At 59.6% G+C, this 22,932-nt stretch overlaps 1 protein-coding gene across 1 annotated transcript; it reads right to left on the minus strand.

Moving 5' to 3' along the window:
• Positions 1 to 5,285: 5,285 nt before the first annotated feature.
• HPN (hepsin) lies at positions 5,286 to 21,832 on the minus strand. Its single transcript, XM_055311255.1, has 13 exons — positions 21,641 to 21,832; positions 21,048 to 21,117; positions 15,558 to 15,659; positions 15,413 to 15,454; positions 10,554 to 10,683; positions 10,350 to 10,472; positions 10,199 to 10,239; positions 9,582 to 9,747; positions 9,289 to 9,479; positions 6,447 to 6,542; positions 6,117 to 6,259; positions 5,796 to 5,960; positions 5,286 to 5,619 (listed from the first exon to the last, which is right to left on the minus strand). The coding sequence occupies exons 2-13, from the start codon at positions 21,061 to 21,063 to the stop codon at positions 5,581 to 5,583; spliced, it is 1,254 nt and encodes a 417-aa protein (XP_055167230.1). The 5' UTR covers positions 21,064 to 21,117; positions 21,641 to 21,832; the 3' UTR covers positions 5,286 to 5,580.
• Positions 21,833 to 22,932: the final 1,100 nt, after the last annotated feature.

Genomic DNA, 22,932 nt, shown 5'->3' on the forward strand with positions numbered 1-22,932 from the left:
TGTCCTGGGCACGACCTCAGAGAGGCCATCATCCATCCTCTGAGGGCGGGCCTCGTCCCCCTGCTTCAGCCCACAGGGGTACAGGGGCGAGGCGGGGGACATGTCCCCTCAGTCCCCAAGGACAGGGTTCACCAGATTGGGAGCATGTCCAGCCTCAACTCTGATCACCTTGTTCCAGGTCACTTGATTCGATGGGACAGAGGGGAAGGGTGTCAGCCAGGGGCTGGGGTCCACCCGCCACAGCTGACCCTCTTCCAGGCCCTCATTCCCACTCGCCCAGCCAGAGCAGCCCCACGGTGGCCTCAAGTACTGGGTGGGTGCAGAGGCCAATACCAGGGCTGAGGTGGGGGCCCAGGAGGGGGTCGGGGTGGCGCTGGGGAGCCTGTAACTCAGCTCCACTACCCAGGGTTCGTGGATCCCGCAGGCCTAGGAAGCTCCCCTGGATCCTGGTCCTCATGGGTCTGGCCGGGGCTGAGCCTGGCCTGCAGGTTGGGGAGGGGGGAGGCGGGAAGAGCAGATGTACGGCTTCCAGGGCCTTCCTTCCCCACGGGCAGGGTGGCCACAGGCCCTCGGAGGAGCTCCCCACTCCATTAGCAGGCCTGGCAGGAGTCAGGCGATCCGCAGATGCAGAACTGGAGCTCTGCTGCTCTGAGGAGCTGACAACGCAGGTGCCTCTCCTTCCCTGGACCCTGCCAGCCTTCCCCGGGGCCGGAGCCAGCGTGGGCAGAGGGGTGGTCAAGATGTGCCCCGGGGACTTTGAGGGGTTGCAGGCCAGCCGAGGGGCCCGCGGGGACGGGGGCTGCAGAGAATGATGGGGGATTCGAACCCACAAAGGGGGCTCATGCTGTGCCCCTGTGGAAATCACTGGGGGCTGCCTTGGCGGATGAGGTCCTGAGTTAGGCAGTGGGGACCCCATCGTCAAAGTGGGGGTCCCCAAGGCACTGCATTGGCTCCCCAAACCCTGGTCAAACAGGTGGGAGAGAGGGGTGCTTATCCCGGGCCCTGATGTGAGCGGACGCCTCGCCTTCCCCCAGACTCTGAGGCGTCTCTGGTTGAGGCCTCCTGCTTGCATCCCCAGAACGCCCCAGCCTGGGGCCAGGGAACCCCCGGGGAACAGTGTCCAAGTCTGGTCAGCAGGGAGGGGCTGGGGTTGGGGGACCCGACACCCTCTCCTGTGACTCTCTAGTCACAGCCCCAGCTTTGCGCCAGACGACAGAGCCTCCCTGAAGGACGTCACCCCCACAGCCCTTTCCTCCTGGCCGCTGTGCTGTTAAACCAGCACGTCCCAAAGTGTGGCTGGCTGCCGGGCTGCCAGGGCGGGATGCTGGGAGCGCTGGGAACGGGGCAGCGCCGGCGATGATTTCCCTCGTGTCCGTTTATCTAATATTTCTTATTTCCTTTGAAAAGAATATGCCACCGCCACACGAAACCTTCAGTTTTGCAAATAGTGGTGTTAAAGTCAAGGCTAAGTTGGAAAAAAGAGAAACAGGAAAACGTGATCTAAATAAAATCATAATGCAAGCGGGACCGGTGGTATTCGTTCCTGGTCTGTCCCCCTCCAAGACAACCCCGTAAGAGCAGGGACCTCATCGGCTGTGTCTCCACTTGTGTCGCAGTGCTTGGGACAGTGCTTGCGTGGCACATAATAGGTGCTCCGTATATACTGGTTGAATGAATAGTAAAAATCAAGAAAACCACACTCAAATGTCTGCCTTTGAGCAAATAATGGAATTACATACATGAAATTCCCAGCAGCGCCCAGCACATAAGAAGTGCTAGAAAGGGGCGCCTGGGGGGCTCAGTCGGTTAAGCATCTGCCTTCGGCTCAGGTCGTGATCTCAGGGTCCTGGGATAGAGCCTTGCATCGGGCTTCCTACTCCGTGGGGAGTCTGCTTCTCCCTCTCCCCCTGTGATCGCTCTTGCTCTCACTCTCTCTCAAACAAATAAAAATCTTTAATTAAAAAAAAGAAGTGCTAAAAAATATTCACGCATGCTCTTATTCCTGTAATAATTATTATTATTTACAAGGGCAAACAAATAGGCATTCCGGCCAAGCGCTGACTAGCTGAGCATTAAACTCAAGATATGCCCAAGGCTGGATATCACCATCCTAGGGTGGACTTCTGAGATGTAAAGACAAATCTGAAAAAAAAAAAAAAAAAAAAAAGACAAATCTGAAAACCTATTAAAACATGTATTGCTGGGGCGCCTGGGTGCCTCAGGGGTTGAGCGTCTGCTTTCAACTCGGGGCGTGATCCTGGAGTCCCAGGATCGAGTCCCGCATCGGGCTCCCCGCATGGAGCCTGCTTCTTCCTCTGCCTGTATCTCTGCCTCTCTCTCTGTGTCTCTCATGAATAAATTTTAAATTTTAAAAATATTAAAAAAAAAACACCTTTCATCGCTGTCACAGTCTTATTATCCACAGTTACAGCAGGCAAATCTTTCAGGCTGAACACTTGAGTGAGGGACAGTTTCTCCACTTTGTCAGCTGCGAACGTGCTCCCACAGTCAATGAGTCTCTGTGGCGGTTCTAAAACACGACCCCGAATTTTTTCAGGGGGTTAGGAGGTGGCGTCTGTCTCTCTGCTCTTCTGAGTCTGGGCAGGTTTGTGGCGGCTTCAACCGACCGAGTGGAGCAGGAGGGAGGCCGGGGTGTAAGAGGCAGTGTCTGCCGAGACGCTCACTGGGGCGCCCGAGACACGTGAGACGTCCCAATGTCCTGAGGCAGCCGTGCTCCGAGGCCGGTGAGCTGAGAGCTGGGCCCAGCCTCTGAGCCCTTCCAGCCCAGGCACCAGATATGCGAGGAAAGCAGCTTCCCTGTCCCCGTCTCTGTCCACTGCGTCCCTCTGTCCTTCAGACCTTGGAGCTGAGGACCCGGACATCGCGGAGCAGAGACAAGCAGTCCCTGCGGCTCCCGTCTGACTTTCGGAGCAGGATATTATGACTTTATGAGTATAATGAGGTGGTTGCGATTTTACACCCCTAAGATCAGGGTGGTTGTTTAGGCAGCGATGGACGTGGAGCCGCAGCTCACTTGACACCGTGGTATTTCAATGGTATTACTCTTTCTGCAGAAACGAAAATCCGTTTCCCACTTGCACCCCAACTTGAACGTTCACAGTAATTATTTCTGATCATCTCGGTCCTTGTGCCGTGATCTGATCACCACGGTGGCATTTTCCTTGTAAGGTAACTATTGTGAAAGGCTGCGCGTTTCTCCTTGGACTCGCCTGGGAGGACGCCAACCAATTTACCGACCACATGCGGGACTTTCCATTCCGAGCTACATCCAGAAGGCTTTCCTATATTTGCAAGTGAATGTGCAGATGGAAGCACACGCTGCGGACGGACGCAAAGCCCTGCTTGGGTTCCGGACATGGTTACACTCGGTGGGCAAAATACTCCCGGCTGGGAGATGCACACACACCAGGGCCACGGAAGTTAAGAGTTTGGATATTCAGCTTTTCTGAAGACCAAGACCCCAGCAGAACGTGGAAACAATGCTGTATTGTCATCATTGTTCTAATATCTGCGTGGGTCCTTGGGAGGGGGGCAAGGTTGGGGAGGCAGGAGGAGAAAACGAGGCTCACCGTCCCCTGGCAAACACAGGAAACTGGTAAATGGCTGTTGGGTGAGTCACGACCTCCCAACTGCCTCATTGCCTCCGAACAGCAATAATGGGGCACAACCCAGAGCGGCCCCCCCGGTTGACCTGTTTCCAGTAGACCTGCTGTTGGCTTTTAATGCCCAAACATCCTCTAGATCCCTGAGGATAGGGCCGCCTCCCCTCAGGTCTTCCCAGGGTGGACCGTGTCGTGTTTTGTCCCCTGCAGAGCCGAGTCAGGTCTGCTCAGACCACCACCCTCCTGCCAGGGACAGCTGTGTCCCCTTAGGCCCTCCAGGACATGGTTAGACCCATCCAGTGCCCCCACAGTGGGCTGTGTTCTCTCAGAATCCCCGAGCTTCCTAAAACACACGTACAGTTTGTTTTTCAGCTAATTATAAAAGAAAATGTACAGTCACGTCCCCATAACTCCATACATTTCTAACAAAACAATGTGAGTCAAGTCTCAAATGAGCATCTCAGAGACAATGGGTAAGGCCCCATGCGGCCTCATGCAGACATTTGGAAAACCTGCCTGGAGCTTGCAAATGAGACGGGGTGGTGGTGGGGGTGGGGGTGGGGCTGGGGTGCTCCCGAGGGACAAAACGATGGCAGGGATCCTCCAGGCTAACAACTTAGTATCCAGGGAGTGATGTTTGCGGCATTTTCCAAATGCTCTGCTGTTCCAAGGCACTTTCCTGTGCCTCTGAGGTTGCTTGGGTGCATGCAGTCGGTGGACATTAAAATATTTTTATGTTTTTTATTTTATTTTAATGTTTATCCCTGGAACTCATGGGAAATGGGCATCTTCCTGCAGACCAGCTGCTTTTCAGCGGCACTGGGGACTACCCAGGCAGGAATTTCTCCCGGTTTAGGGGCAGCAGCACCCCCTGGCGGCCCGCAAGCCTCCAGCCCATCTGCAGATGCTCAAGGGAACAGAGAGGGGGTCCCAAGGGAAGCTGGGACCTGACCCGCAGCCCACATGAAGGAAGGGGTCGGGGGGTCTCAGGCCCTGCTCACAGGCTGCCCCTATCTCACCTAGGGCCCAGTTTCTTGTGTTGGCCTTTGATGAATGTCTTCTTTATTCCCCACTGGGCACCTACATCCCTTTTTTAAGAAAAAAAAAAAACCCTCCATTTTCCACTGGGGAACCCCCTACGCTGAAGTCATATAGGTCTTGAGGGTCAACCCCCTAGCCCCACACATCTCGTGCACAGTGATTTGATGACGGAGGAGCATGTGACCGAAATCTGTCCAGTGAGAGCCAGGCCTGAGGCTTTCTTGCTGCAGCTAAAAAGAAACATTTCCTTTTCCACTAAGGCTGCTAAGTGGTCCATGGTATATCAGCCCAGCGTCTGGGTGAGTGGTCTCTGGTTGTAGGGGAGTCTTCTTGCAAATAAAGCTCTTCTCCGTACAAAAGCAGATTTTAGAGAGGAAATGGGGCAGTCTTAATGAAAAATATTTGAGCAGCTGGATCCAGCAGTACCTGAAGCCGCCTGCTCCAGGGCATTTTCAGTTAAGTGAACCAATTAAATTTTTTTTTCTCTTCAGCCAGTGGGGAATTGGAGAATAATGCTCCCTGCCTGATGTGGGCCAGTCCCTAATTTCTCTCTTCCCTCCCCGACAAATGTCCTCATTGCTGTTTACATTTGCAAACTCAGAGGCCATGTTAATCAAAACTATCTTTATTATTTAAAGAGCATCCTGTCATCAGGGGCACCTAGATGGGGTCCCTAGATGGCAGAACAATATTTACATGGGGGTCAGGAGGGTGAGTCTCAGGTGGTCCCAGGGCTGAGTGGGCCCGCCACTGTGGAAGGAGGAGCCTTGGAGGGAGGGTATCCTTGGGCCTGTGGGCTCAGCCCAAGAAGAAAAATGTCCCGTTCCAGGCCCAGGGTGAACCCCACCGGGTGGGGCCGGAGCCACCTAGGTGAACTTGGGCCCTGGAGGCGTGTGCATCAAGGACAAGCCACAGGTCAGAGCTGGGTCACCATGCCGCTGGCTTCGGAGTGAGTCTGCGGAAAGACAACTGGGGGCTTCTGAGGTCTGAGAGGCTCCCCCCGTCCCACAGCTAACCTCCCCTCTCCAGAAGCCCTTTGAAACCCCGCTGTTCCCTGGGGCGCCCCCTTCTGGCCGGAACACAGGCCTCCTCCCTCCCGCCCTCTGGCTCCCATCTGGGCCCCACCATCACCTTTATGGCCTGGAAGATCCACTCCCGGAAGTCACTGACTTTGGTGTAGACACCTGGCTTCTGGGCCAGGGCACAGCCGGTGCCCCAGCTCACGATGCCACACAGCCGCCAACGTGGCGTCCGAGAGATGCTGTCCTCACACACGAAGGGGCCGCCACTGTCGCCCTGGTGGCGGGGGGCAGGGGTGGCCTGGCTGGAAGCCCAGAGGGCATCTGGGAGGCCCTCCTGGGTGGCCGGGGGCCCTGAGATAGGGACCCCCCCCCGCTGGCCCGCGCCTCCACCCCCGGTCCCGCAGTGGCAGCGCGGGGGCTGCCCACACACCTGGCAGGCATCGATGCCGCCCTCGGGGTAGCCGGCACAGAACATCTTGGGCTTGATCTGGTTCGCGTAGAAGTCGGGGCCGTTGCACAGCTCGTTGCTGATGATGGGGACTCGGGCCTCCTGGAGCACCCCAGCCTGTTGGCCTGGGGGTGTGCGGGCAAGGCTGGCAGAAGCTGGGGGACAGGCGCGGCGCCCCGCCCTGCTGCGGCCCGCCCGGGCTCTCACGGCCCCGGGCCCCCGGACCTGGAAGCGTCCGACCGGCCGGACCGCCCTTCCCAGCCCAGCCCGGTCCCCCGAACGCCGGCGCCGCAGGCAGAGGCCGGGACTCACCGTAGTACTGCGTGTTGCCCCAGCCGGTCACCGTGCAGATCTTGCCGTCCACCAGGGCCTGGCCGGCCGCCGGGAGGCACACGGGCTGGATGTACTCTGCGGGGGACACGGCGCGTCTGCGGCCGCCCCGCCGCCCAGCGGCCCCCCACCCACCTGCGTCCTCAGCCACGGGGGGGACTGCCACCCTCCGGGCTCACCGCGCACCCCCCCCCCATCCAGAGCTCGGGGCCCATTCACGGGGCGGAAACGAAGCCAAGGCCCTTGTCCCAGGTCTCATACCGAGTCAGTGACAGAGGGAGAACCTGAACCTGCGGGCCTGGCTCCCGAGCCTGCATTCTTAACCCAGGCCCACAGGCCGCCGCCCGCCTAGCAGGCGCTCTGGTAAGACATAGAAAAAGGCATCCCTAGTTTTAGATACTCGGCTTCTGTCTGTCAGAAAATCACTGTGATAGATACCCAGGTCTACCCCAGCAACAGGGAGAATGGCGCCCCTACGGTGGCATGTCCTTGTGCAGTGCCCAACCCACACCGGACGTCCGGGCAGCTCTGTCTACCGCCTGCTGCTGACTCCACGGGCCTGAGCTCTCAGGTATAAAATGGACAGAATCATCGCTTTCCTCGGAGGTTGTGGTGAGAAATTGGTAAAGCCCTGAGTGGCACGCCTGGCAAATAGGAAGTGCGCCCCTAACTAGTAATAGTAATAAACGACAACGGCGATGACTGCTCATATTAACAGTGCTCACTATGTGCTGGCATCGCTCTAAGCTCTTTACTTATACTACCTTCCTTTTTAAAAAAAAAAAAAAAGATTTTTATGGGCAGCCTGGGTAGCTCGGCAGTTTAGCACCAACTTCGGCCCAGGATGTGGTCCTGGAGACCCGGGATCGAGTCCCGCATCGGGCTCCCTGCATGGAGCCTGTGTCTCCCTCTGCCTGTGTCTCTGCCTCTCTCTCTGTGTGTGTCTTCCATGAGTGAATAAATAAAATATTTTTTAAAAAGATTTTATTTCTTTATTTGAGAGAGAGCATTAGCAGGGGGGCAGGAGTAGAGGGAGATGCAGGCTCTCCACTGAGCAGGGAGCCTGATGCAGGGCTTAATCCCAAAACCCCAGGATCATGACCTGAGCCCAAGGCAGACGCTTAACCAACTGAGCCACCCACGTGCTCCTCATCTCACCCTTTTAACCGTCATGATAACCCTAGGAAGTCATTTAATGGATATGGGAAACTGAGGCACAGAGAGGCGAAGCCACACACCCAGGATCACACAGCTGGCAAGTACTTGAATCTGATCCCAAATCCTATGCCCTTATCCTCTCAGCCCCATGCCTCACACCCAAGCCTCCCCCTGGGCTTCCGTGGACACCTCTTTACTTCCTTATTTGTAACCCCTCCCTAAAGACAAGGGTTTGTTTCTTTCTTTTTTTTTTTTTTTTTGGTTTGTTCCATTTTAAAGAAAAATGTGTATCATCCTCTTCGATGGAAAACCGGCAACACGGATCAGTCAAAAGAAAATAACCATATAAAGAAGTAGAATGCAAACCTTCCACCGCGTGGGAAAACACGATCCTAAGAGGACCCCCACCCGCCGCCCCACTCCCCGAGGTGCTGTGGGGGCTCAGTGCACGCAGGCTCGGGGCACGCTGAGAACAGCGCCGGGCACACGGGTGTGTGTGTGTGTGTGTGTGTGTGTGTGTGTGCAAGAGCTGGTGTTCGCAGATCATCACTGGGATAGCGTTTTGCTGAACCACCTCCTTATTACACTGCTACCCGGAGGCTCATCCCCGTCGTGTTACGACTTCATCGGCCTTGTTTTTATTAGTGCCGCGGTCGCACGGTGACCGAGGGCCGGCTCGCTACCCAAAGGCGGGCGACGCAGAAGCGCCAAAGCCATCCTGGCCCCCGAGGGAGTCCTTCTGACCGAGAGCAAGGAAATGCTCCAGGGACCCGCAGAGGGAATTGCTTCTGATGCCCTCTCGGACTCATTCATAGATGGTAAAAGTTTCCATTTCACGGAACTGGTTTGGTTGTTTGGTAACAGCTTTTCTGAGCCCTAATTCACGCACCAGACAGCTGGCGCCCTGCGAGTGTACAAGTCGATGGTTTTTAGAGGGTTCACAGGTAGAGAGTCAAGGTGCTTACCTGGCGATAGGAAGGTGCAACCGTTGGCACCACCGATTTTAGAACATTTTTATCAACCCCTCAACCCGCAAAAGAAATTCTGTGTTATTTACCACCTCCCAACCTCCCCGTCCCCATCCTCCCCCCTTACCTCTTAGCACCCCTGCCCCCTGGCGACCACTAATCTACTACTTTCTCTCTCCAGATCCCCCTATCCTGGTCATTTCCTATAAATGGAATTGGGTAGTGGCCTCTTGTGTGTTCTTGGTTCAGCACAACGTCTGCAAGGTGTATCCGTTGTGTACACGGGTCAGGACTCCATCATTCCTTCTTATGGCCAAATATTATTCTATTGGGTAGATTAGCCACGTTTTGTTAATTTATTTAAACAGACATTTGGGGTGCTTCAAACTTTTGACTGTTGTGAATAGAGCTGCCGTGGACATCTGTGTATAAGATTCGGTGTGCACACGTGTTTTCATCTCTTCTGGGCATGTACCCCGGGGTGGAACAGCTGGGTCAAAGGGTAACTCCGTGTTTAACTTTCCAAGGAATAGCCAGGTGGTTTCCCAAAGCGACTACACCAGCCATACCCATCGAGTGCACGCCTACTTTGTGTCCCCTCAAGATCGTTTTTCTCATCACCATGGAGTCCTATGGCTCGGTGCTCTGTCCCTCCAGCCTCTAGAGTCCCCAGGCCAAGGCTCATCCCCCAGACTTACCTGTGAGGGGCAGGGGGCTGGACAGGTGGACCAGGGCAATGTCATTGCTGTTTTCCTCACTGTTGGGGTCTCGAAAGGGGAGGTAGCCCCCGTGGTAGACTACTGCCTGCACCCCCAGCTGCAGGCCATGGGGTGAGGCCTGGGCCACGGCGCCGGCAAACACTCGCCACCGAGACAGGACCCGGTTCCGCCTACCGGGGAAGAGGAGAGGAGAGTGGCAGCTGCCTGGGTGCAGCCTCTCTCACCTCACCTGTCCCCTGCCTCTCCCGCTCAGGGCCGTGGGGGACACTCACTCGGGGAAGCAGTGGGCGGCTGTCAGCACCCAGTCTCCTGAGAGCAGGGACCCTCCACAGAGGTGTGCTCCATCGTAGCGAAGACTGACTTGCCACGGCCACCTGCCCAGGCTGGTGTCTTGGCCTCCGACGATGCGATCCACAGGCAGCTTCCTACGGCCACAATCTGGGGGGGAGGCAGAGTGAGGGGCGGTGGGAGGGTCTGGAACCTCAGGACACAGCCCCATCCCCAGGGACCTATAGGAACATGGCCTGCTTTGGGGGACTGAGGTGACATGGACCTGCCACCCTGGGAGAGTCAGGGGACATGGCTCCATCCTCATAGGATCTAAGAAGATATGGCCAGTCGTGGTGGTGGGGTGTCTGATGGGATGAGACCCTGACCTGGGGGGTCTCCAGGAGCATGGGCCCACCTAGGGGAGTAAAGAGACACAGTCCCATCCTTGGGACCCTATGGGGACATGGCCTCGCCACCCTGGGGTCCCAGAGGACACAGCTCCATTCTTGTAAGATAAGAGGATAGGATAGGTGTGGGTGTGGGGAGGAGGGGGATCCAATAGGACATGGCTCCGCCCTGAGGGGTCCCAGGAAGAAGGTTCTGGGTTTCAGGGTCTCACCTTGGCAGACGGTAGCCAGGAAACGGCCCCTGGGACAGTCACTGGGAGAGAAACAGGGGCAGAGGCAGAAACAAAGGGGAGGCGAGTTAGGACGGGAGGAAGGGCCCCTGGGGGGGGCGGGCTGGGCACCCCGGGCCGCGGCCCTCCTCACCACACGGAGATGACCTCGAGCAGCCTCCGGGCCAGCGGCAGCCTCCCCTCGTCCACGCAGAAGAAGCCCGACGTGCCGTTGGCGCCCGCCGTCCGCACGTCCAGCTCCGAGTGGCCCAGGGCCCTGGGCAGGCAGGGGTGAGGCCTGCTCCTCCCACCCCGCCCGCCCCCCGCCCGTCTGCTCCCCCACCCGGGCCGCCGGTACCTGAGGAAGCCCATCTCCTCGCAGCTCAGGCCCGCCACCCTGGCGTTGGAGCGCGAGGAGCACAGCAGCCGCCACGTGCCCTCCGTGTCGTCGAACACCATGAGCCGGCCGTCGGCAGGGCTGGCCTGCACTGCAGGGCGACAGGACGGCCGCCGGGTCACCTCCCCGCCGCGCCCCGGGGCGGGGGGGCCAGGCCTGAGGCTCCACGCGGGGCCCATCGGAGCGCCAGGTGCACCTGCTGGGGGCGGGACCCCGGGGACCTCGTGGCCGGCCCTCCGCAGGGACATCGGACATCGGGGGAGAGGAGAGCGGTTTCACCCGTGCTCCCAGGAGGACGGTGTGTGAGGCTGGAGCCGCCGGGGACCATCTTTGCCCCCATGAGGGGAAATAAGCCAACGTGGAGGAAAGCCAAGAGATGCCTGCCCCTTGATGGAGCCAGGCTCGAAAGCCCCCCAGAATTGTTGGATACGTGAGCCAATCGTTTCCCTTTTTTGTTTAACCGGTTTATTTTCTCCTTTTGTCTTAGGCAGCCCGAAGACCCTGAACTAACAGACGCATCAGTTTGCCAAAATATTCAGATGCCCTAGAAACTTTTATAAAGGAAGAGAAAAGAAGAAAAAGAAGAAAGAAAGAAAGAAAGAAAGAAAGAAAGAAAGAAAGGAAGGAAGGAAGGAAGGAAGGAAGGAAGGAAGAAAGAAAGAAAGAAAGAAAGAAAGAAAGAAAGAAAGAAAGAAAAGAAAGAAAGAAAATAAAGAAGGAAAGAAAGAAAGAAAAAAAGAAAGAGAGAGAGAGAAAGAGAGAAAGAAAGAGAGAATGAACGATCTTTTCTGCAGGACTTATCTGAGCCTTGAATACACTAAAGTGCTATTCTCTGAGCTGAGGATATAGTATTCATTCATTCACTCATTCGTTCATTCACTCACTCGGATAAGCGTTGACTAGACATCGATACTCCATACCCAGCCCTGTGTGAGGTGATGCTGGAGGCATCAAGAGGATCAAGCCACCCCCTCAGCCCCTCACTGGCTGCTCCCCACCGATGGCCAGAGGACCCCTTCTCACACCCCAGCCCTATTTATTTACATTTACCACTCAGGATGCGCCAGGCTCTATTTTGGGCAATGAAACCGATCACCACAGCAATAAACAAATCAGACACAACCCTCCGCCCTGCGGAACTCAAGGGCCAGCAGGTGAGATGGGTAACGAAGGGGACAAGTAAGCAAAATAGACGGCGTGTCCAAAAAATAAAGGAGCCAGGGAGACAAATCTAGCTTGACGGAGGCAGGGGCATACCGGCATGCGGGGAGAACTTGCCATTTCCCATGGGCGGGCAGGGAAGGCTTCGCTGAGAAGGCGGGGGTGGGGGGGTGGGGGTGTGAACAGAGATCTGAAGGGGGGGAGAGAGTCGTGAAGGCAGGTGAGGGAACAGAGAACTAGGCCACGGGAACTGCAGGTGCAGAGACGCCCGGGCTGCTGGCGTCCGGGAGGAAGAGCACGGGAGGAAGAGCACGGAGGCCGGAGCGGAGGGAGCCGGGGCCAGATGAGCCGGGAGGGGGCCAGGTCCACACCAGGACTTTGCTTCTCCCCGGAGCGAGGTGCGAGTTGCGGCCAAGGGAGGCTCTGAGCCAGCAGGGCCCTGACCCTCTGGCTGCAGGCCCTGGGGAGCCGACTGCAGGGGGCCCAGGGAGGGATGATGGAGGCCCAGCCAGGGCTGGGGCAGCGGGGGGCGGTTGGGGGGTGCGGTGAGAATTGAGACTCTGGAGAGATTTTGCAGGTCGAGCTGACAGTGTCTGCTGACAGTCTGGATGTGGCCATAAAGGAAAGAGAGGAATCAAGGACAAGTCCACACACGGTGTTTGGCCCCGAGCACAGAAGGACGGAGCCCCGTGGAGCAGGAGGGGGGAGGGAGGAGGGGGAGCAGGTTTGGGGAAAGGCCAGCTGCGACCCCCTCGGTCCTATTCCCCTGAGCCTCCTGCATGGCTGGCGCCCCAGAGCACATTCCTCTTAGGAGGAAGCCGACCAGGCCACACCCGCGCTGAGCGGTCTTCCCTCGGCGCACAGATCTGGGGGGACAGGGGAGGCAGGAGGTCTAGGGAATCTGCTGTGTGTCCCACCCCCTGCCTTGAGTTCTCCCCGCCTTGCGCCACCCCGAGGCCAGGCCATCCCCGTTCTGATCAGAGGAAGGAGCCCGAAGCTCGACAGGTGGGGTGACTTGCCCAACATCACCAAGCGAGTGAGAAGCAGAGAGACTTGCACTGAGGCCTGCGCGGCTCCAGACCCCAAGCTCTGCGTGGGGCCCCCCAGGACAGCCTCTGGGTGACTTCCGCTAACCCGCAGCTGACGGCTTCCTGGCTGCCTCGCCTCCATCGCAGCCCCCCCCACCCTCGCCCCCGATTTCCAAGACCAGGACTTGCGGTTTGAATCTGGGGGTGAAGAGCTCCCAAATATTCCCAATAGGGTGAGATTTTAGGGGGGGGAATGATCACTCTATGGATATGTGTTGGGGGAGGGAGGGGCACGGGGTATCAAATGCCCCCCCATTATTTTTAAAGGCACATTCTCACCCACTGTGAGAGGCACCCACTTTAAGGGCACCATTCTCTGCCTCTGTTTCTCACCTTTCAACTCTTTATTCTTTTTTGTATAATTTGCACACACACAAGCAATAATAATACTGTGTTCTGGGTCACCTGGCTTGCTTACTAAATTGTCTGATATACTTAGAGGTGTGAAAAGTCCCAGAAAAAATTGAGGTGGGGATATAGTTTGGGGGCTGTTTTTGTTTGTTTGGTAATTTCCCAACAGTTTTGGAAAACCCAAGCAGAACTGAAGGGCAGCACTGCTGGCGTTGGCCGGAGCGGAGTCTGATTCACGGCCTAGTTACTGTCTAGCTGGAGGCCAAGGACAGGTTAGCTCGTCTCGGCGACCTGCCTGTGCTTGTTGGTTGAGCAAAGACTTCCCGAGCACCCATATGTGGGACACCGTTGGGGGCAGCAAACGAAGTGGCCCCATCCTCCTAAAATTCACCCGACGTAAGGTGTGAGGATTCTTACCCCGGCAACGGGCATGGCCATGGGGTGGAGGGGAGCGTGGGGCCTAGGGGTGCAGGAAGGCCTTGCTCAGGAAAGTTAAAGCCTGAAGGTGGTGAGACCCCAAAGCGACACTTGCCAAGTGTCTGGGAGCCAAGCAGTGCCTCATCTCTCATTCTCCCCCTGCCCCCCGCAGCTCACGGGTGAGGATGTTGGGACCCGGAGAGGCAGGACTGGGATGAGGCCACAGAGCTCAGCAGTGACAGTGCAGAACTTCCAAACCGCTTCTGGGCGTGAGCGGGAAACAGGTGCTAAGCAAAGACGGGGTGGGGGTGGGGGTGGGGGCCAGGAGGGCCTTTGGAGGGCATGAGCACGGCCCACAGGCTGAACCCCAGAGGGCGCCCGCAGCAAGCCTGAGGAGAGGGCAGAAGAGGGGTCTGCACCCAGGTTGCCTGGAGCCTGCGGGGGGGGGGGGGGGAGTTAGCCCAGGGACAGTGGGGAGCGACGGAGCGACTCTTCCAGGGTGTGACCCCCCCAAGCTCCCCGGCCCGTGCCCGCCACTTCCGCAGCTCGTGATGTTGGGCAAGTCACTTCACTGGGCTTTCAGTGTCCCCCGTCTGCCAAACGGGGGTGATGAGGACAGGTCCGAATTCGCAGGGTTCTGGAGCCAAGGGCACAGCGCGGGCCTGGCAGGTGGCAGCCGTCGCGAAGGCGAGTGGCTTGGCTGTTTCTTGAGAAACAGCAGAGTGTAGCCGTTCTGCAGAGATCCAGCGGCCTGGGTTCGGATCCCAGAGCGCCGCCTACTGGCTCTGACACCTGCGGCCGGTCGCCGGGCCTCTCTGCCTCAGTCTCCCCGTGTTAAAATGGGCTTTTGGGAGGGTTTAATGAACCGAAACCGGAGAGGCCCGAGGCCTGCACCTGGCACCTGTAAATGCTCTGAGTGCTGGGATGGTGACCGGCGCTATGAAGGCTTCCTTGTCTGGATTTTCATTTCTTAGCACCAGCTGAGTCCTTTAGGGAATTGGAGGAGGCTCCTGGGAGTGAGAAACACATCCCCTCACCCAGCTCCCCCTTTCTTCCCGTTGCGCTGGGGGCTGGGGCCCGGGAAAATTCATCCATTCATCCCACATTTAGTTTCCGCCTCTATTATTAGCGTGGCCGTTCATTCTCAGCTGCGAGCAGACCCAGCTCGCCGGCCCGTCTGGCAGCTATTCCCGGCCTCATCACCTCCCGGCCGCATGTCCTCTCTGGTCCCACTTTTCCACATCTGTAGATGGGGATCATGGCCGCAGCCGCCCCCCACCCCCGGAGAACTAGAAGGGGTCGCCGAACTCATACGGCAGCTCACAAATAGGTTCTGACCATGCCTCCCAGTAGGGGACACGTGTTTACATTTTACAACCCAGCCCTGAATGAGCAAACCAATGCATGGCCCCGAGCCTCAGTTTCCCCATCTGTAAAATGGAGAGAGCAACAGCGCGGCTCGCGCGAACCAGAACGAAAGGTTAACACCACGTTTTCGCCCCAAAGGAGATGCGCTGCGGTCATTTCTAATCTAGGCTCCTTCGTGCTTTTTAAAATGTGGTTTTTGACTCCCTGACTTATGAATTTCATGAGGCCCTGATGGGGGGGTGGGGGGAGCGCATTTATAGTCTAGAAAATACTAGAATGGCCGGCGGCGCGGAGCAGGTGCTCAGTCCCTGCGCGCTCCAACCACTGGCGCGTCGGCCCCTGCCCGCGCAGCCGCTCAGAAATCGTCCCTTGAGCCCCCACCAGCTTCAGGTTTCCTCCAGGGCTCCCCTGAGGCTCCCGGCCCCCTTTACTCACCCGGATACAGCGGCTCCTGATCACTCTTGAGTAGGAAGGTCACTGCAGAGAAGGCAGACAGGTGAGGGCAGGCGGGCAGGCAGGGGGCTGCGGGGGGCGGGGGGGGGTGGGCAGGGGAGGGTAGAGGCGCAGGGGCCACTCTCACCAATGGCCCAGGACGCTGCCCCGATGCCTGTCAGGAGCAGCAGGGTCCCCGCAGTGAGAGCTGCCACCTTGGGTCCGGAACAGCATGGCACAGTCCGGGCACCTGCAACAGACACCATGCCAGGGCCACTGCCAGGCCTGTCCTCGTCACCGCCACGTCTGGGCACCGGGGCCAGCCGTGCCCTGCCCCCCAGGGCTACCGTGGCCCGGTTTCTCAGGCCCAGGGTTGGCAGGGCCGTCCCTCCCCTACTGTGCGGGCGACCAGGTGTCCGGCTCCCGGAGGCTTCCTGCTGGGCAGGGGCGTGGCTGGGACCGCTGCCACCTGCCCGCCCGCACGCCTGGCTTGCGGCCTTTCTCTTCCCGGGGACACTGCACTTCGCTATGTCCTTGTCCCGTTGCACCATCTCTTCTTGAACCTCTCATTTCCACTAACTCTCTCAGAGGCTCTGGGAGCCTCTCAGGGGCCGCGACCCCTGACCTTTGCCTTCCTGGCAGCTCACTTCCCTGCTGTTCGGGGTGTCCTCACCACTCCGTCACTCTCTCTCTCTGCTGCTCTACTTCCTCTGTCCCTGGGCATCCATTCCCTGCCCTGCCCACCCCCCACCCGCCGCAAGACCCAGCTCCGAGGTCAAATGTGCCCCCTGGACGTTAAGGACCCAAATTTGAAAATTGGCCAGCCTCACTTAAAAATAGTGGCCTTAGCCCTCCCGAACCTGGGACCTTGGGCAGGTGGCATCAGCTCTTTGAACCTTAGCTTTCTTGTCTGTTTAATGGGCATCCACCCCACACTCGCCTCTAAAAAGACTACTTTAAGGTTCTCTTACATCCTAATAGCCAAACTCTTATCACAGGCTTATTCTCCCAAGCACAGTCCTCATTTTGGGGGGAGGATTCCCATTTTTTGGCCAGGGAATCCTAAGGCTCAGAGAAGGAGTCACATGCTCCTGGCCGTGATTCAGCCAGCAGGAGGCAGTGCTGAGCCCTGGACCCGGGGACACAGGCGCTGGGACCCACACGTAGGAGCACTAGGCCCTGCTCCCTCTCCTTGTCATAATGCCTGGCAGGGAGCAAGTTCTCAAGAAGTGCTTTTACATCATGAGAGCTGGGTGCTCCTGGGCCATACCCCTCGCCTCTCTGGGCCTCAGTGTCCTCCTTGGTAAAATGGAGCTTTGTTCCCTCGTTGTCCTGCTGAGCAGCTGCTGTCCCTGGCACCGTACTAGGCTCAGAAGACACAGCCCAAGACAGATGAGATGCAGGCGCTCCCGGGGCTCGCATTCTCACACGTGTAAGGTTGAGGGGAAAACATAAACAAGTAAACACACTTGATCGTTTCCAGGTGGTGGCAAAGCCTATGAAGAAAATAATGCAGGTCGGGGGCAGCAGGTGGCTTCTGTGGAGCGCTGAGGGGAGGCCTCCCCAGGAAGTGGCTTTTGAGCTGAACCCTGAAGGGTGAGGTGAGAGCAGCCGTGCAAAGATCTCAAGCAGGAGCACTGAGGGCAGAGGGAACAGCACGGGCAAAGGCCCGGGGGCAAGGATAAGCATGATCTGTTTGAGAGAGAGAGAGAGACCACTGATGCGGCCAGAAGGGCATGAGTTTGGGGAAGGTGGGAAGGTAGGGACCTGGGCTGGGATCTGCTAGGGAGGCCGGGTGGCCTGAAGGGAAGGGGGTTTTTATGCCCAGGGCCACAGGGGTCCCGGGGACTGAAAGCCAACCCCTTGACAAGGGTCTGTGGGAGAGCCAAGGAAGAAGGGCTCCTAGGAGCCTTCAGCTGGGCCTGGCGTGCCCCCGACCGCCCCCTGGCACCTGCACGACCTCCGCAGGGTGGCAGGAGTCCGAGCGCTCCCACCTGTGTCTGGCACCACAGTTGGTGGGCACAGGGCCAGACCGGCACCCTGAATGGAGCAGGACCTGGCCCAGGATCTTCCTGGGACGGCCACTGCCTGGGCGCCTTAAGAATTTGAGAGGCCAGCACTTCTCGGCAAGGCATGAGAAAACAAACACACCCTCCCTCCAAGGAGGCCGCAGGGGCCCAGGCCAGGCCCGGCCTCCGCCCTCCTGCCAACTGTGCCCCAAGCCATCTTCCTGGTTTCAGGTGTTGGCTCCTGCAGCCATGAGGCTGGTCCTGGTCCCTTTGTTTTCAGGTGTGCCTGCCAGGGCTTTGGGTCGCCCGGAGCCCACCCAGCCTAGGGTGTGCGTGCTGGGGTGGCAAGCACTGCCACTCCGTGTCTCCTGGGGTGAGAAGGACCTCCTTCCACGCCCTCTGGATCTGGGGGGCGGGCTTTGGGCAACCCCAAAACAGGTGCCCTGGTAGGACGGGAAGTGTTGTCACTCTGGGTCCTCCGGCGGGAGAGGCATCCTCACTGCATGCCTTTCCCGAGGCCAGAAGTGTCCCCACGGTGGGGACAGCATCCTTGCCGCGATTCCTGGGGAGCAGCCTGCCCAGCTTCTCCCCGAGGCTCCTCAAGGGCATCAGGCTGCCCTGACCTTAGGTGTTCTGTCCGCACCACCCGGCTGCAAACCTCTCACAGGTGACACCTTTGGCTCCTTGTCTCTGAAACCCCGCTCAGTCAATAGCTCAGGGCTCAGCCCTCGTCGTACCCAACCCAGCTTCCTGAAGACACTCTCTGCTTCGGCCTCTGGGACAGCACATGCGTCCGATTTTCCCTCTGCCTCTCCATCTCCTGACCCTCTTCCCACTCCCTGAAACCTGGAGTTCGTAGGGTGGGACGTGGCCTCCTCCCCCATGAGCCCCCTGCTCCCACGTCTGTCTCACACACCTCCACAGCCTCAGTTTCCCTTTTCTGCTCTGCAGCCTCATAGATGCCTCTCCCTGGAATCCTCTGGGCCCTTCGCATTCCCCAGGTCCTGTACTGGCCTCAATGTCCGCCCCCCCGAATCCCCAGATTCCATCTCAGAGGCCCTCATCCTCTGGACTATTCCCCCCTCTGCAGGACACCTCCCCACAACCACAGCTTGCCAGCCCCCCCAACCTGCAGGCCTCCTGAGCACCTCCTGTCCACCCTCTCCTTGCCCACACCCAGCCCCACCCAAGCCCAGGACTCAGCCTCCCCTCTGGTCCAGCCTCCACAGGGAAGCTTGAGGATCTTCCTAAATACCAAATCGACCCTGTTCCTTCTTTACCTAGACCCCTCCATGACTCCCGGTGTCCCCAAGACAAGAGTCTAAGGCCCCCAGCCCTGGGGTGTCAGTCTTTCTAGGATATAAGCAGGGCCGTTAGAGACCTGGGGGTTGGACCTATGTTTCCCTGAACTCCCAGACAGCCTTGCGGGTCCCGATCAGACACCTGATGGAGCTTCCAAAAAGCAACCCAAACCACCACCGGACTTGTAAACCACCAGTCAGAACCAGAGAAACAAAGAATGACCACCATCGCCACCTGGTGGAGACACCCGGCACGGCCAGGGCATCACAGGCCCGCCTCCAAAAACAGTCCTGGACGCCCTGCTCCCCTGGGCACTCTCAGCATCCCACAGGACCCCCAGGAACACCCGCAGTATCGCGGGCCTCTGCACATCTGGCAGCCCTGCTTTACGCACGCTCTTCCCTCTGCCTGGCACACCCGTTCCCTGCTCACCTTGAGTGCCAACCCAGGGGTCACCCCCTCTGATCCCAAGTCCCCAGGGAGCACCAAGAACCTTGCCCTGGGCACACTTCAAAGCCACCACTAACGGCAGCCGCGGCTCTCAGAATCGGGTCCTTCCCAGCCCGGCCCTGGCCCCGTCCTGCACTTTCCTCCGTCCTTGCACCGGGGGGGTGACAAGGAAGGTAACGTTGTGGCCATCCTCGGTTTACCGCGGAGGAGAGGAGGCCCAGAGAGGGGCCGCCGCCTGCCCCGGGTCACCCGGCAAGTTGGCACAGCACCAGAAGCTTTCGGCATCTGGGTCCAGGTTTGATCGCTGGCTCCAGCCCCGGGAAGCAGGACGCGGCCAGAGAACCGGGCCGAGCCGCCTGGGGATGCGGGGCACCCCACTCGGCCTCATTCTCTCCGCACCCAGACCAGCTCTGGCCATCCTTCGGGGCATGACCCGCTTTTCTCCCTGGTTCATTCGCGCGTGGCCCCCAGCCGCGGAGGCTTCCCTCAGTCCGCTCCAGGAGGAAAATCGTCCATCCCTAAGTTTCCAGGCTCTGCACCCACCTGCTCGGCAAGGGCAGTGCTGGCTCCTGAGCCACGGGGGCAGGCGGGGGCGGGGTGCTGGGTTTGCTCTGGGCCAAGGCTGGGCTTGCTAACTGCTGAGACCCCAGGGGGCCAGTCATCCCCACTGATCTTTCCAGCCAAACACCCAGCTCTCCCTGCCAACCATGCCCTTTAAATCCTCAGCCACCCGAGGTGCGCATTCACCCCACCTCCGTCTTACAGACGAAAACTTGAGGCCCAGAGAGGGGAAGCTGCTTGCCCAGGGCTGCCCAGCTCGACACTGCTACCACCTGGAACTGAACCCAGCTAGCCTGGTTCCAGGAAGAAGAGAGGGAGCCAGCCCCCGCTGGAGAGGGCAGGAGGGAAAGGCTGCCCCCCGCTCAGGCCCCTCCAGCTGGCTCCCAGGGAGCCCCTACCAGGGCCTGCCCAGAGCCCTTCCGTGCCAGCCACTCGGGCGGGGGCTTTCTCTCCTTGTTCCTGGAGTGGTTTCTCTGCGGTCTCTCCTCTCTCCATCCATCCTGGCCGAGTCCAAAGTCCTCCCTCTGCTCTTTTGCCCACAGTGTGGAGAGGTGGGAGGAGGGTCTAGGATCGGTGGGGGTCTTGGGGCCCCTAGACACCAAGCTGGCCGACCTCTGTCATGACAGCTCTGGTTCACAGCGTGGGTTTTACATGCTAAGCCCCACACTGGTGCCCTGTGTGCGTTCTGTGCTCCCAGCAACCCCTGTCAGTAGCTAGGCAGGTAGCATGAGGACCCATGCTGGACCCCGGGGGGGGGGGGGACTGAAGCCCAGAGAAAGGATGTCACTTATACAAGATCACACAGCCAAAAAGTGGCAGAAGCAGATTCAAATACAGGCCTGTGCGTTCGGCTCGAGTCTGTGTCCAGAACCGTGATCGCTGGTCTTCCCACCTTAGCTCCAGGTGGGGGACAGGGTTAGCTGAGGAGTCACTGGGTGTGAGGGGAAACTGAGGCAAGGAGCCAGGAAGGTCATACAGGATAGCAGAAAGGCAGGTGGTGGCACAGCCCCACAGAAGATTTGGTTAATAGTTAATCAGGCAGAGGAGACTGTAGAAGGGGGTGGGGATGGCCCCGGAGGGGTGCCAGAGAGAGGGGGCTCTGAGGGGGCAGAGAGCTGGGAGCAGAGCACAGAGGGAGGGGCGCCAGGCAGAGCCCAATTCGGGACTCAGGGGAAAGAAGCTGAAAAAAACCTCAGCTTTAGGTAATTGAAAATAAAATCGCTCTGTTACAAAAGAGCAATAGCGATCGTCATTCTGCGCGAAGGCGATTATTCTCGGGGCGCCAATCGTTCGTCCTAAACTACTAGGGGACTCACCCTCCTTCTCCGCCATGTCACGGCCTCTTGTTAATGATTCCCCGGCTGACCTCCCGGGCCGGGGTGGGACCTGTGGGGAGACGGACAGAGAGGCAGGGCCTGGGGGAGCTGAGCCCAGCCCCGGTGCCCCCCGGCCCCGGCGCCCATCCAGGGAGGCTGCAGGGACTGGGCCCCGGCCAGAGCACGCCGTGATCACGGATGCAGACCGGGCTGGGTTCAAGGATGGGGTCAGTGTCCGACCAGCAGCCAGGGGAATGCCTCGATTTGCAGCGTGGGGGGCCCCCTGCCTGGGCCTGGGGAGCAGAGAGATCCCGGCCGGCTGGGACCCCTGGGGACAGAGGGATCTGGGGGCTCCAACCCCTGGGTGTGTGGGAGGAGGGGCGGAGGGGCCCAGAGTCTGGGGTCTGAGGGGGGAGGAGACCCAATCTCTGAGTCTGAGGCAGGGGGGCTGGAACTCCCAGGTCCTGGGGGACAGAGGTGGAGAGCCCCCCTCCTGGGTCTCGGGGAAGCCCTCTCTGGGGAGCTGGGCATTAGGTGGGGTGGGGGTGACGGGACCCTTGCCCTGGGCCTGGAAGGCAGGGCCCGGTGCTTACCCTGGGGTCCGGCAGGTGGGGGCGGAGCTGAGAGATAGTGCCCTCTCCGGGTCAGTCTCCAGGCCTGGGCGGGAGCATGGTGGCCCCGCGGCGGTGGCCCGGAGGCAGAGGCGGCGGCGTGGGGCCTGCTAGGCCTGGCGGCCTCACCTGAGGAGGAGGGGGCCGGGCGGAGGCGGGGAAGGGGCGGGGAGGGGCAGGGCCAGGGCCGGGGCGCCGGAGGCCACCTGGCTGGCGGGGCGGGATCGCGGGCGGGAGGGGGCCCAGGTGTGCGCAGGGTGGGTCTGGGCAGACCGCGCAGCCCGGGGGAGCTCGCAGCACCCAAGGGCGGGCCTTCGAGTTGCAGGGAGTCGGGGACGGGCCGCCCCACGCCGCACCCCCACCCGGCCCAGCTCAGGCCCGACCCCCTCCCTGTGCCCCGGGCCCCTCGGACACCCTGCCCGGTACCACCGCCCCTGCCATTTCCCGCCGCCCCGGCCAGCTCGCGAGCGAGGCGGTCCCGACCCGCCGGGCCCTGGCCCCGGACCCCCCTCCCCCAGCTCCGGCCCAGCCTCTGCCCCTTCCCCTCCCCCAGCTGCCTTCCTACAAGTCACGGGGGCTGGTTTGCTTTGGCAGCGACTGGCCACAGCGGTGACCTCTGGAGCCTGGAAGCCGCACACGGGGAGGGGGGGCGGGGGGGGGGCTTGGCCCGGAAAAGGCAGCAGGGCAGGCAGCAGGGCGTGCTGAGGTCCAGGCCAAGGGGCCGGAAGCGGCCGGGCAGATACACGCTGTCCCGCCAGCAGCCCGGAGGGATCCACGTCAGACCCCAGGGCCAGATAAACACCCAGACACACAAGGGTCACCGCCAGACACCCGCTGGTGGACAGCCACGCACCCAAACACAGACCACAGCTGCTCGCCCCACGCAGAGCCACAGCCTCCTGCAAGGGGTCATGTGGGGGGGCTCCTCTCCCCCCCCAAGATGTATCTTCGTCTCCTTCCCTCCCCCTCCCCAGCCCCCAGGGCAGCAGAGAGCCACCCTGCTAGGAACACGCAGACCACCCAAACTCCTGCCTTCCCTCCACAGGCCCTTCCCTGCCCTGCCACCCCCAGCTACCCCCAGGGCTCCCCTCTGGCCCCCTCCCACCCTCCCACACCCCGCATGGTCCCCACTGAGCTAATGACTCCCCCATTCCCCACCAATCAAGTGCTAAGAGGCTGCGCCCTGAGGAGGGTGAGACTCACCCACCTGTTCCTTCTCCATCCTTTTCTCTGAACCTGGGCAGAGACCCGGAGGACGGTCCCCGGGAACACAG

This window comes from Nyctereutes procyonoides, unplaced genomic scaffold, assembly GCF_905146905.1.
Source record: "Nyctereutes procyonoides isolate TBG_1078 unplaced genomic scaffold, NYPRO_anot_genome, whole genome shotgun sequence".
NCBI lineage: Eukaryota > Metazoa > Chordata > Mammalia > Carnivora > Canidae > Nyctereutes > Nyctereutes procyonoides.

Bases quoted from the DNA above. Each gene is read 5' to 3' on its own strand.
- HPN (XM_055311255.1), bottom strand. The intron at 10,684-15,412 runs GTGAGTAAAGGG...GTCGCCCTGCAG, and splicing joins TCAGGAGCCGCTGTATCCGG to TGCAGGCCAGCCCTGCCGAC. The intron at 9,480-9,581 runs GTGAGTGTCCCC...CTTCCCCGGTAG, and splicing joins GCCGCCCACTGCTTCCCCGA to GCGGAACCGGGTCCTGTCTC.